Source organism: Culex pipiens, chromosome 2 (genome assembly GCF_016801865.2).
Source record: "Culex pipiens pallens isolate TS chromosome 2, TS_CPP_V2, whole genome shotgun sequence".
NCBI classification, from domain to species: domain Eukaryota; kingdom Metazoa; phylum Arthropoda; class Insecta; order Diptera; family Culicidae; genus Culex; species Culex pipiens.
The window spans coordinates 185,100,352-185,112,732 of NC_068938.1; the positions used below are offsets into that span (position 1 = coordinate 185,100,352).

Sequence of the window (12,381 nt, forward strand, 5' to 3'; positions counted from 1 at the left end):
CAAAAATATCAAAAATATCAAAAATATCAAAAATATCAAAAATATCAAAAATATCAAAAATATCAAAAATATCAAAATATCAAAAATATCAAAAATATCAAAAATATCAAAAATATCAAAAATATCAAAAATATCGAAAATATCAAAAATATCAAAAATATCAAAAATATCAAAAATATCAAAAATATCGAAAATATCGAAAATATCAAAAATATCAAAAATATCAAAAATATCAAAAATATCAAAAATATCAAAAATATCAAAAATATCAAAAATATCAAAAATTCAAAAAATATCAAAAATATCAAAAATATCAAAAATATCAAAAATATCAAAAATATCAAAAATATCAAAAATATCAAAAATATCAAAAATATCAAAAATATCAAAAATATCAAAAATATCAAAAATATCAAAAATATCAAAAATATCAAAAATATCAAAAATATCAAAAATATCAAAAATATCAAAAATATCAAAAATATCAAAAATATCAAAAATATCAAAAATATCAAAAATATCAAAAATATCAAAAATATCAAAAATATCAAAAATATCAAAAATATCAAAAATATCAAAAATATCAAAAATATCAAAAATATCAAAAATATCAAAAATATCAAAAATATCAAAAATATCAAAAATATCAAAAATATCAAAAATATCAAAAATATCAAAAATATCAAAAATATCAAAAATATCAAAAATATCAAAAATATCAAAAATATCAAAAATATCAAAAATATCAAAAATATCAAAAATATCAAAAATATCAAAATTATCAAAATTATCAAAAATATCAAAAATATCAAAAATATCAAAAATATCAAAAATATCAAAAATATCAAAAATATCAAAAATATCAAAAATATCAAAAATATCAAAAATATCAAAAATATCAAAAATATCAAAAATATCAAAAATATCAAAAATATCAAAAATATCAAAAATATCAAAAATATCAAAAATATCAAAAATATCAAAAATATCAAAAATATCAAAAATATCAAAAAAATCAAAAAAATCAAAAATATCAAAAAAATCAAAAATATCAAAAATATCAAAAATATCAAAAATATCAAAAATATCAAAAATATCAAAAATATCAAAAATATCAAAAATATGTTTTCACGGTGATCAGTTGGATCACAATCTCACTCTCCAGGTCTCTAGTACAAGCTAACTCACTTCTCACAAGGAAACATGAGAAGTCAGATGAAGTAAAACATTAAGGCGAGTTCACTTTTCACCACTACCTTATCAATGAGGTTGTTTTGTTTGTAAACATCGAGTAGGAGGTGTTCTTCAATTCGTGCAATACATTTTCTGAATGCTTCTTGAGCGTTCAGAAGTTGATCATTTTAAATGATATTTTAACAACAGAGTTTGAAACATGAACGTTTGTCGAACTTGTGTGAGCAGTACAAGCAACGAGCTGGTGCCGATTTTCTCCAAATTGGGCGATCAATTCATTGCGAATGTTATCGTCGACTGTAGCTCAGTAATGGTAAGAATTAAAATTAGCTTCTTACATCAAATAAATTATTTTTTGTATGCTAGATTATGGAAGACGACGACTTGCCGTCGTACATTTGCCAGCATTGCCTCACGAGAGTACAAATGATAGCGGACTTTGCGGGCCAGGTCCGCGAGTCCGATCGCAAGCTACGACAGTTGTTCAAATCCGAAGTATCGCTCCGGGATATCGAGGAGGACTGCAATTGGGGCGATGAAGAGCCACCGAGCGATACCTTCAGCTTGCACCAGGTGAAGCTAGAGGTTGAGATCGAAAAGGTGGAGCCGTTGGAATCGGAACCGGAGTCGGTGTTGGATTTCGAGGATGGGAACGATAGCGACTGGAATGGTGGAGAGCAGAAGATGCCGGACGATGAGGTTGAATTGGGTGAAGCTAAGCTGGAAGTTGAGGAACATTGCGATTTGAAAGAAGACGGGGTACCCACGAAACGTCCGAAGCGAACACGAGCGAAGCGAACACGAGCGAAGCGAAAGCCGAAGAAATGTGATGACGAGAATGACGATGACGATCAGGACGATCTCGGAGATGTAGCGCTAACTGAAAAGGAGCTGAAATTTTACGAGACGATTCAAATTGGTCCTGGAAGACATATTTGCTGCTGGTGCTGCGTGGATTTCGGGACAAAGGAAGAATTGGTAACGCACGGCCAAATCCATTTCAAGACAAGAGCAAAACGATCAAGAATTAACAAGGAACACTGCTGTGAAATCTGCTTCGTGGGCTTCAAACGGTTGAAGTCTCTTGAGGATCACGTAAAACTGGCAGCCGCTCTGTCCAGCAAACCCATCTACCAGTGCAAACGTTGTCAGTCTCGTTTTATATCACTGAGAAGAAGACGACTTCATGTTATTCACCACGAGCGGGACGACGAACGGAAGGGTCAAAAGGAGGTCCAGTTGAAGCAGAAAACACCGAAATGTTGCAGTTGGGGTTGTTACAAGGAGTTTGAGACAGAGCAGCAGCTGCTGGAACATGGTCAGAAAGAACACATTGGTAAAAAGCGAGAAACGTTTGACCCAAAGCTGGCGCACGAGTGTCCGGTGTGCTTCAAGTGTGTGGAAAGCGCCAAGTCACTGTATCGGCACCGGAATCGAATTCATACTTACGCTGAAACAACGTGTTCCATCTGTGGTGCTCAGTTTCGGTGTAGAAACTCGACGATCAAGCATGAACGTAGACATAACAATGAGCGACCGTATGGCTGCGAGATTTGCGCAAAGCCGTTCGCTTCGGTTCCGGCACTGAAGGAGCATATGCTGGTGCACAACGATGAGAAGCCGTTTGTCTGTTCCGTCTGCGGATGGGGCTTCAAGCGGGAGTGTAATCTGAAGATTCACATGCTGATCCATTCCGAAGCGTTGCCATTCAAGTGCGATGTGTGTGGGAAGTCTTTTAAGGTAGGAAGCAGTCAACAAATTTACTTAAATAAATAATCTTGGTTGAATTAATTTTAGGGAAAGTACCATCTTCAGTACCACATGCGTACTCATACCGGAACGAAACCGTGGAAATGCAAGTACTGCGACAAGACGTTTGCTCATCACGCGAATCGAACGCGGCACGAAATATCTCATACAGGTGAGTTTTTCTTAGTTATTTCAGTACAGTTAACTTTGAATGATAAATTCGTAACATTTACAGGAGTTAAACCACACAAATGTTCTTTTTGTGAAAAGAGTTTCATTCGGAAGCGCCAGTTGGTCGAGCACGAGAGTATTCATACGGGTAAGATTTTTCTATCAAATCCCTCATCTTGCTCTGAGAAAGTTGAGCGATCCGCCAAAACAAGCAAACAATTATCGCCAGAAGAGAAGAGATTGCGACGTTGCCAAATTTGCACTCTCGTTGTCTGCGATGCTCGCACAGAACATGCTGTCTTACTTTGTCGCACTGTTTTGCGTGAGTATAAAAGAGACAGATGGTTATTTTGGATTATCATTGTTGACTGCTTTGCGCTCTTGCATCTTGTATCGGTGAGCGATGAAGAAAGAGAAGTCAGCACAGGATGTATCAGGTTCATTTGAGAGTTTTGAAAAACAACTATCAGATTCGGATTTCATCCTATGTGGCCTCAGGCTGGTTGAAAAATTATGGGAAAGTATACCCGAGCCGACGGAAATAACCTGGGAATAACATTTTTTGATGATTGAGAATACTAGGTCAATAACATTTTATGTTATTTATAACAAGATTTGTTATTCGTCGTTATGATTTTTTGTTACAGACTAATGAAATTTTTAGTTGTTCTTCGAACAAATCATTGTTATTATTTTTCGTCATTTTAACAACTAATTCGATCATCCCAATAATAGATGGAGGTATTCTTCCATAACAAAAAATGTTATTCCAAAGTGGTTTTGGCTTTCAACCAATATCAGACCAATAACAAATTTTGTTATGATAACATAAACGGTTATTAAATCCTTATGCAAAAATGGATTTTTCAAGAAGATTTCATAACACTTTCTGATATTTTAACAGTATTTGTTATTAAAATGGCATGAATCTTATTATTACCGTCTGCCCGGGAACTTAGACTAAGATCATGCCAATGAGCAGTTTTCCAAATTTGATGGATTTGCGAATGCGGATGCGGAATTTTCGGCTTGTGTGGAACCTTAACAGTCTTCTTAACGTTTCAGGTATTGAACCATATCGATGTGAAATGTGCAATCGCACGTTTGGCAAAAAGTCCGAACTCCAAAAGCACCTCGAAGTACACCCAAGAGCTCCGGAAAATCATCTCTCGTTGCCCGTACCTTCCCCCATGCCTGCGACGGAGGCCGCTTCATCTTTCCAGCAGAGCCTTCATCAGTATTAATGGCGTTGGATTTCGGATCAATAAAGCTAACTTTGTAAAACTATTCAATTTCCTCTTTGTTATCCTAAATACCTGTTTGCTAGTAAGTAATTGGCCCCTAAGTTTTGTGCGGTGCGTGAGGGTTGGACGGGTTCACTCTGAGTTTTCAACGAACGCTTCGTTGGAATGCTCCTCTTCGTGGTTGTGGAGAATGTCTTCGAATACCTGTTGTTTGAAAAAAATCTTGGTTTATGATTCTCGAGAATCCAGCAATTCCAGTTGATTTTACCTGATCCAGCAGACACCGCGCCACCGTGTACCGTAACCGGTTGGTTTGAGCAAACTGGTGCAGCTTAACGACTAGGGCACTAATGCTACTCGCCAACGCCGGGCTGGAATCGATCGTGTTGTTGTTCAGGTTGATCGTAACCTGGCTCTTTTTGTGTAGCTTCTCCACACCGGTGGTTTGCTGCGCTTGCACAGCTCGCTCCGTCGGCTGCACCTTGGCCACAAACTGGAGCGAGTTTTTGTTCTGGACCAGCTCCTGGCTGACGTTGAACTCACGCTTGATGGACTGTGGGGTTGGGAAAGCGTAGGGTTGCATTGTTGATCTCGAAGAAACTTGTATGAGAGCGCAAACTTACCCGCACCAGATCCACCTCGCGGTTATCCTCCAGATAGATGGTGATCAGGTAGTTGTTACCGTAGCGCTGCGTGAGACTCTCGGGCGTGTCCACCGTAAGCAGACGTCCGTCCTTCAGGATCGCTATCCGCTGGCAGATGTGGTCGATCTCGGATATGCTGTGTGACGTAAGCAGGATCGAGCGGTTTTGGCTGTTTAGCCGTTCGATGGTACGGTAGACGATGGCCCGCGTCACCGGATCCATGTCGCTGGTGGGTTCGTCCATGAGAACGATATCGGTGTTACCGAAGCAGGACACCGCTACGCACAGCTTCCGACGGTTACCACCGCTAAGGTTCTTCACCAAAATGCGTTTGTACGGCTCCAGGTGGTATTCCCGGAGAGTTTCAAAGACCAGCTGAAAGAAAAACGATTCAGCGTGGGGTTTGCAAAAATAACGTCATCTCACCTTATCGATGTTCTCCACGTTCCGCAGCTTGCCGTAGAATTCGATCACTTCTTCCACGGTTAGCAGCGGATCTAGGAAGCTACTTTGAGGACAGTACGAAAGATGAGCCGTAGTGAAGAAGCAGTAGCTACCGCTGCTTTGCAGCTGATCTCCGGACAGTATCGAGAAGATCGTAGACTTTCCGGCGCCGTTCGTTCCCAGCAATCCGAAGCACTCGCCGTAGTGAATTTTGAACGAGACATCGCTTACGACGTTCTCGCCTTGTCGGTAGTGTTTCGACAGGTGGTCAACAGAAAGAATCTGATCCGCTGTTATGATCTTCTTCTTTCCATTGCCGTTCGTCATAATCTCTTCCGAGTGGACGGTTTTCAGCTCGTACACTGGAGCTTCGCCCTCTTCGACCTCTAGAAAGAATTTTGGAAGGATTTTCTTCTCCACCACACAGTTTAGAATCATGAAGATCACCCCCATAAAGACCAGCCCGATAATATGGGGTTCCAGTATGTCCATCGGTGATTTGTACGTATCGATGTAGTATCGCTTGAAGATCTCCGCTTGGATGTAGTTCTTGGAGAGCTCGATCAATCCGTCGGCGAGGGCGTGTTGTGGCAGGATGAGGAACACGCGGTTCAGCAAGTTACGGACATGTTCTGACGTTTCGGACTCACCAAGAATATCAAACAATATTATGATCGTTAGCGTTCCAAGAGCGGTAATAACGTTCAAACAGAAAAGGGACATGTTGGCGAAGCTGGCATCGTTAAACAGCTTCTCGAAGAGGTGAATCGCTGGGATCGAGGCAAATCCATAGAACAACAGGAGCAGAACAATTCCACCAAGCTGTTGCTTGTCCACGTAGGCTGGTATTGCGAATATCTTGAAGACTATAACGGCAAGGGCGATCGCAACGAGGAAGATCTACAAAAAGTACATGTTAATACCGTGTTCTCAAACGAATCTCAAACAGACCCTACCATGGCATCCCACAGGTACGTGACACCCCAATAGTGCTTGAACTTGATGCCAGCCAAACGCTGCTGCCGCTTTTCACCCCTGACTCGTTCGTTGACAATGTACACGGAAGCGCCGGCCACGACCAAACTGAACGCCAGCAACAGGATCAGAGAAATACCGGCATCGGCGACCTGTTGAAGGCTACGGGAAATCGGTAAGTACGGAATCTCTTTCCCATCAGATCATCTCAACTTACATGGAAGACAACGTCAACTCATCCTGCTCGATCTTCAGCGGATGGTTGATGGTCCGAATGCTGTAGCTACCGTTCTCCAGCTCGGCCTTCAGCAACGCAGAGTCCAGCATGTTCAACCAGATCGGCATCGAGTGGTAGCCTTTGTTGTTGTACCAGATGAAGTGTTTCTCCTTGCGTGACGTTAGCCCACCGTACCGGCGTTCGCTGAATTGATCGTTGGTTTGTAGCAGCCAATTGAAGGCCTCTTCCGAGGAGTTGAACAGGTAACAGTCTGCTTCGGGACAGCGATCCAGAATACTCGAGGTCGCCTCCCGCTGGAAGTCCGTGCCGTTGCCAAGTCGGGTGTAGAATTCCGCTGCTCCTCGATACAAGTCTGGCGAGAATTCGAGGATCTTGTCGTACTCACCCGGTGGTCGGATGGTCATGAAGAACATGGCGATGATTTCGAACAACGCCGGCAGAACGAGGATACAGATGAGGAGACGGTAGTTGCGACGGAAGTGCAGGAATCGCTTCTTGAACAAGCTGGACAAGATTTGGAATGTGGACGGAGTATATTTGGTTGGCTTGGAGTCGTGGTGCCCGTTGGCGGACACGATGTCGGGTTCTCCGATCTCTTCTCGAGGGATTTCGCTGGAGTTAACGACGCTGAAGATGTTCATCAGGTTCTCGTTCTTGATGTCGTAGCTGAGGATTAGCTTTTTGTCCTGGAATTGGTTCAGCTGGTCGAACAGGGATTGCAAGCTGAAAAGGAAATGGTTAGTGATCGCTGATGTTGGTTTTTTTGAGGAGGACCTACTCAATATCCAGAGAATTTGCTCCCGTGTAGGTGAGCTTGTACTGTAGCTTGTTCTTCGGTAGCTTGGACACACCGTACCGCAGGTTGGTCTGCTGATCTAAATTTTTGTTAAGTTCAGATATTATGCTAGAGCGATCACCTTCCGTTAGACTCTTCAAGGTCATGTCGATGTACAGCGTGTTTGTGAATCGATTCTTCAACTCCTCGTGGCTTTCTTCTAGAATTGCTTTACCCTGAAAAAAGAAAAAAGTTTCAATTGTCTGAAGAGAGTTACCTAGAGGATTTCTTACATTCTCCAGCACGACCACCTTGTCGCTCAACGATTCCGCCTCGTCCAAGTGGTGCGTAGCCAGGATGACCGCTCGATCTTTCCGCAGAGTCTGGATCAGCTCCCATATGTACTTGCGTGCCTTGGTATCAACGCTGCTGCACGGCTCGTCCAAGATCACCAAGTTCGGTGATCCCAAAAACGCGATCGCAATGCAAAGCCGTCGCTTGAACCCACCGGAAAGCTCCGACGCTCGGTAGTGCTTGTATTTGCCCATTTTGAGGTTATCCAGCGTGCGCTGCACCTCGGTTTCGAAGCCCTTGGTCAGCTTGATGCGCGCGTACAGCTGCAGATGCTCCTTAGCGGTAAGGTTGGGGATTAGGATGTCGTTTTGCGAGCAGAGACCGATGCGTTCGGCGTTGTTCCGCAAGCCGGAGATCAGATCGTAGTCCAGGGGAAGGTGAACGTCCCCGACCACCGGTAGGATCTGACCAGTGAGAAGTTTGCTGCGGGAAATTCAATAAAAATCTTGAGCATTCTTGTGATCTTGTTGATACTCAAATACTCACATAATTGTACTTTTTCCAGCCCCGTTTCTTCCCAGCAGACAGGTAACTTCATCCCGCTTAAATGTTATCGAAACATTATCCAGCGCTTTCTTGTTGTTTTCGTAGATCACATCTACGTTCAGCAGTTCTGCTCCAATACTCTTGTCCAGTTTAGTTCTGTTAACATTGTAGAACGTTGTGTCCTCTGAAAACCCAATCTTTATTAATTTCTCGAATTCAGGAGAGTTCACGATCATACCATGTGTCAGCTTTTCGTACATCAGTCCCACCAAGAAGTAGATCACTGCATCGAGCAGCATCATCAGAATCCCGAACTTGAGATCATTCTCCTCGATCGAGCCGGCAAAGGCAGACATAAAGTTTGCGCTGTGATGTTGCAGCTCCAGTCGCATGATGTGCCGCCAAGCGTAGCAAAAGGCGGTCGAAAATGACAAGCTCTGAAAATTCGATTAGTTGGTTTATTTTTCATAAATTTTATTAGATAAGTTTGAATTTACCGCAAAGAACTTGGACACGAAGCTAAGTGTCGCTCCGAGGGATATGATTATAATATAAGGCAGGAATGTGGTCAGGAATAGAATCACCGTCGAAACTGATCCAATGCTGGCCGATTGGAAGAACATCGAGCACATGTAGCAAAAGGCAATCAGGCAGAGACCAAACACCAGCTGATAGGCGAACAGGAAGATCCGGCTGGAATGTAGAAGGATGCCACCACTGTAGAAGATCGCTAGCCCTAGCACAAACACGATGCTCAGCTCGATCAGCGTGGTGATGGCCCACGAGATGGAGTCGGAGGTGGACTTGAGACCCATCGATCGCATCAGCATGATGTTGCCACTCTCCTTCATCCAGATCTTCTGCCGAACGGACGAGGACACGTGCACGATCAGGGCGATAAAGAAGGTCATCTGGATTGATTGGGCGAGGTAAAGACCCTTCTTGAAGCTGAAAATCATCACACATTAGTCTCTTTGACAAACGTTTTAAGAAACTTCCGACTTACTCATCCCTGGTGTACGCCGGATATGGGAACTGCTTAGTGTAGAATTTCTCTTTGGCCACGTTGTACGTTACTTCATCAGTCTTCTTCTTGGATCCCCCTCCCAGGAACAGATCCAGCAAACTAAACTGCGGGGCACGTTTGCGACGACTTGGGGCCGATGTCGTTGAGGTACTATTAAGAGTAAGCGGATCTTCTTCGTCCAACTCAATCTCCTCCTCGTCATCCTTAAAGTCCAGATAGTCATCCAGAGATGACTTGTTACTAAACCGGTTGAGATCCGATGAAGATATGTTGATTTTCTTGCTCAAATCCGAGTACAACGAGTCCAGATTCTCGGTAGTGCTGCCCGCTGCTGTTGTTGTTTCATCTTCCTCCTCCTCATCTTCACTGCTACCGAAATCGTCTCCAAAACCTAACCCCAAACCCGAGCTACTAGGCGTATCCTGAACAGCTACATTTTCCCCCTTAATTTTCTCCTGCTTCATAAACTTGATGATCCCAACATCTACAGCGTGCTGAATCTCGACGAACCCCCGATGATACCTCATGTCCAGCTCGAAGCTAGCCTCCGGACCAGGGAACCAGAACCGATTCCGATTCTCTACCGTCACCGGAGTATCGTCCGTGCGCATCCGAATCTTGTACGGAATCTCCCCGGGCGTCGTCGAGTTTTCAAACACCAACCCAGCGAAAAACAGCTTCTTTTGGTTCAGCTTAAACGCCTCATCTTCCAACGCGGCTTCCGATGGCACGGCAATGAACCGATCGGATGAGAAACACTCAAAAATGCTGGCGATCGTTTCCAGAGTCTTCGCAACGGTTTCGTCGTTCAGAATCCCGTTCAGCATGGACTCGATCAGGTCGATGTTGACGTTACCACCGGCGATCATCTGCACCAGCGGAGATTTGGCCAGCTCGATCAGCCCCTCGAAGCTGTCCCGGAATGATGCATCCGTGTGTAGTAGACGAACCGTTGTGTTGAGCGCCTTGAAGAAGTCCCGCAGGCGTCCCATGTCTACGAAGGTTTGGTTGGCCTAAAATGATCCAGATTTAGTTGATTTAACAAACTTCAAATTCAAATTTAGTTTATCTTACAAACTTGATGATCTCATCGTTGCGTTCACTTGGCGGTCCGTACAGAATCTTCCCCTGCAGAATCGGCTTCAGCTGCTTCCAGGTGATCTTGCCGTTGTTCGTGTTCGTCACATCCCGATACAGCTGCTTGCAGTAAGCTGTTGGCATTACCGCTATCTCATCCGGATCGGCTCCATTAAAGTCATGCGAGTACAGCACGTTGTTAATGAACCGAATATTATCACTCCGTGGAAACGGCTTGCCGCACAAGATCTTGCCCGAGTTTGAAAACGTCCGATCGTCGGCAAACAAGTTCTCAATGTTGAAGTCATCACCGACCATCTTCTGGATCTCCGGTACCATCCGGACCAGCTTATCGGCGTTTCCCTCGATCTCCTTAAACCGCCCATTGGTCACGATCGTGGTAACCGTTCCGATAAAGTTCTTATCCTTGGGCAGCTTAGTCACCGAATCGTACAACGCCGGTGTGTCCAGAAAGATCTGAACAATGTTCAGCAACGGCGTCACTGGTGCCACCGCAAAGTCCGTAGTCTCTTCGAACTTTTTCGGATCGCTGCAGTCGTTCTCGATGGTGCACACGTACGACTGGAAAAAGGGGAGGATTCCGTTGCTCTGGAGTTGGCGCGTCGGGAACTGACACTCGCCGATCTGTTTCGCTTGGAAGCGGTTGCGGAGGACGTACAGCGAGAGGAAGATCAGACAGGGCCACACGTACTGGACGATGGTCATCCACTGGGGATAGGGACAGTAGATGAAGAGATAACGGTTAAAATTTAAAATATTATATATAAATTTAAGCATTTTTGTATGACCCAATCTCACCCCCAGATCCAATGTCACCTCTGATGACGGAACATTAAAATTCCTATGAAAATCTCACCTTGGAAACATATGAAAGGAAATAGGGATAACTGCAAACAAAAATAGTAAAAATAGTTGCCAACAAATTTTTCGATTTATCTTTACAAAATTTCTTTTAAAATAATGAGTTTGTGTTAGCATGTTTTGAAACATTTTTTCAAATAACTTTGGATTTGGGTCAGTAAATTTATTTTAGAATGGATTATTTTGCAAAGTTATTGTTTCAATTATACTTAACATTTTGCATCAATCTAAGAAGAAATCTTGAAATAAAAAACGTTACTAAATCCACCGTTAGGTGGTTGATGCCTTCCTCACTTTATTATGGTTTTTTGGTAAAATAAAAATATCCAGCCTAAAAATGATCTCTAAATATAACTTCATATACTAATAACTATCGACAGAGTTGTCAGAACTTTAATCTTTTGGACGCGTTGGATAGGTCTTTTGATTACGAATCCAACGATTGGTCGTATAATGGGATCGGTCGTCATTTTCATCGAAATATTTGGGATCCGGCATCTAAAATTTTAACAAATAACTCTTAAGTGCCCATAACATTCGATAGCATTGCCAGAACTTCGATGTTATAGCCTCATTTGAAAGGGTTTTCAATTATCTAACTAACGATGGGTCGCATGATGGACCCGGTCACCACTTTCATCGAATGACCTGAGATCCGACCTCTAAAAAGTGTATAAATAATACTTAAGTGCTAATAACTTTTGATAGGGTGGTCAGATCTTCGATGTCTTAGGCTTATTGGATATGTCTTTCAAATACCGTTTTAAAAACTTAAAACAAGACGAGGTTTCTGACAAAAACACCCTTTTTACAATCCTCCGGACATTAGCCAAAATCGTTTTTGAAGCATAACTTTTGAAGTACTTTTCTAAACTTTTTAATATTAACTAGGGTCTGATGGGACCCCAAGACGGATCAAATGAGGCCAAAATGGTCCAAATCGTTTCAGCCAGTCCAGAGATAATCAAGTGCATATTTTTTTGGTGCACGGGCTCACATCCAGACACACGCACAGACATTTGTTCAGAATTTGATTCTGAGTCGATAGGAATACATGAAGGTAGGTCTACGAGATTCATTTTTTGAGTGGTTTTATAGCATTTCCTCATTAAGGTGAGGAA

The 12,381-nt window shown here is 42.7% G+C and overlaps 2 protein-coding genes across 4 annotated transcripts in view; one reads left to right on the plus strand and one right to left on the minus strand.

Annotated features, from left to right (window-relative positions):
* The first annotated feature begins 1,233 nt into the window (after positions 1-1,233).
* LOC120415364 (zinc finger protein 502-like) lies at positions 1,234-4,401 on the plus strand. The gene is made up of 5 exons (XM_039576856.2): positions 1,234-1,507; positions 1,561-2,934; positions 2,992-3,115; positions 3,179-3,262; positions 4,180-4,401. Exons 1-5 carry the CDS (start codon positions 1,394-1,396, stop codon positions 4,356-4,358), a joined length of 1,875 nt encoding a protein of 624 aa, XP_039432790.1. The 5' UTR covers positions 1,234-1,393; the 3' UTR covers positions 4,359-4,401.
* Positions 4,390-12,381, minus strand: part of LOC120415362 (ATP-binding cassette sub-family A member 7) — a 34,535-nt gene continuing 26,543 nt past the window's right edge. For all 3 annotated transcript variants that reach the window (XM_052707173.1, XM_039576852.2, XM_039576853.2), the window contains exons 3-15: positions 10,376-11,107; positions 9,281-10,314; positions 8,772-9,222; positions 8,513-8,711; positions 8,275-8,458; positions 7,728-8,211; positions 7,438-7,670; positions 6,639-7,382; positions 6,403-6,583; positions 5,429-6,346; positions 4,982-5,377; positions 4,627-4,911; positions 4,390-4,562 (exon numbers count right to left, since the gene is read on the minus strand). In XM_052707173.1, coding sequence (XP_052563133.1) covers positions 4,491-4,562; positions 4,627-4,911; positions 4,982-5,377; positions 5,429-6,346; positions 6,403-6,583; positions 6,639-7,382; positions 7,438-7,670; positions 7,728-8,211; positions 8,275-8,458; positions 8,513-8,711; positions 8,772-9,222; positions 9,281-10,314; positions 10,376-11,107 — 5,913 coding nt within the window. In that variant the 3' untranslated portion in view covers positions 4,390-4,490. The remainder of the gene's footprint in view (positions 4,563-4,626; positions 4,912-4,981; positions 5,378-5,428; positions 6,347-6,402; positions 6,584-6,638; positions 7,383-7,437; positions 7,671-7,727; positions 8,212-8,274; positions 8,459-8,512; positions 8,712-8,771; positions 9,223-9,280; positions 10,315-10,375; positions 11,108-12,381) is intronic.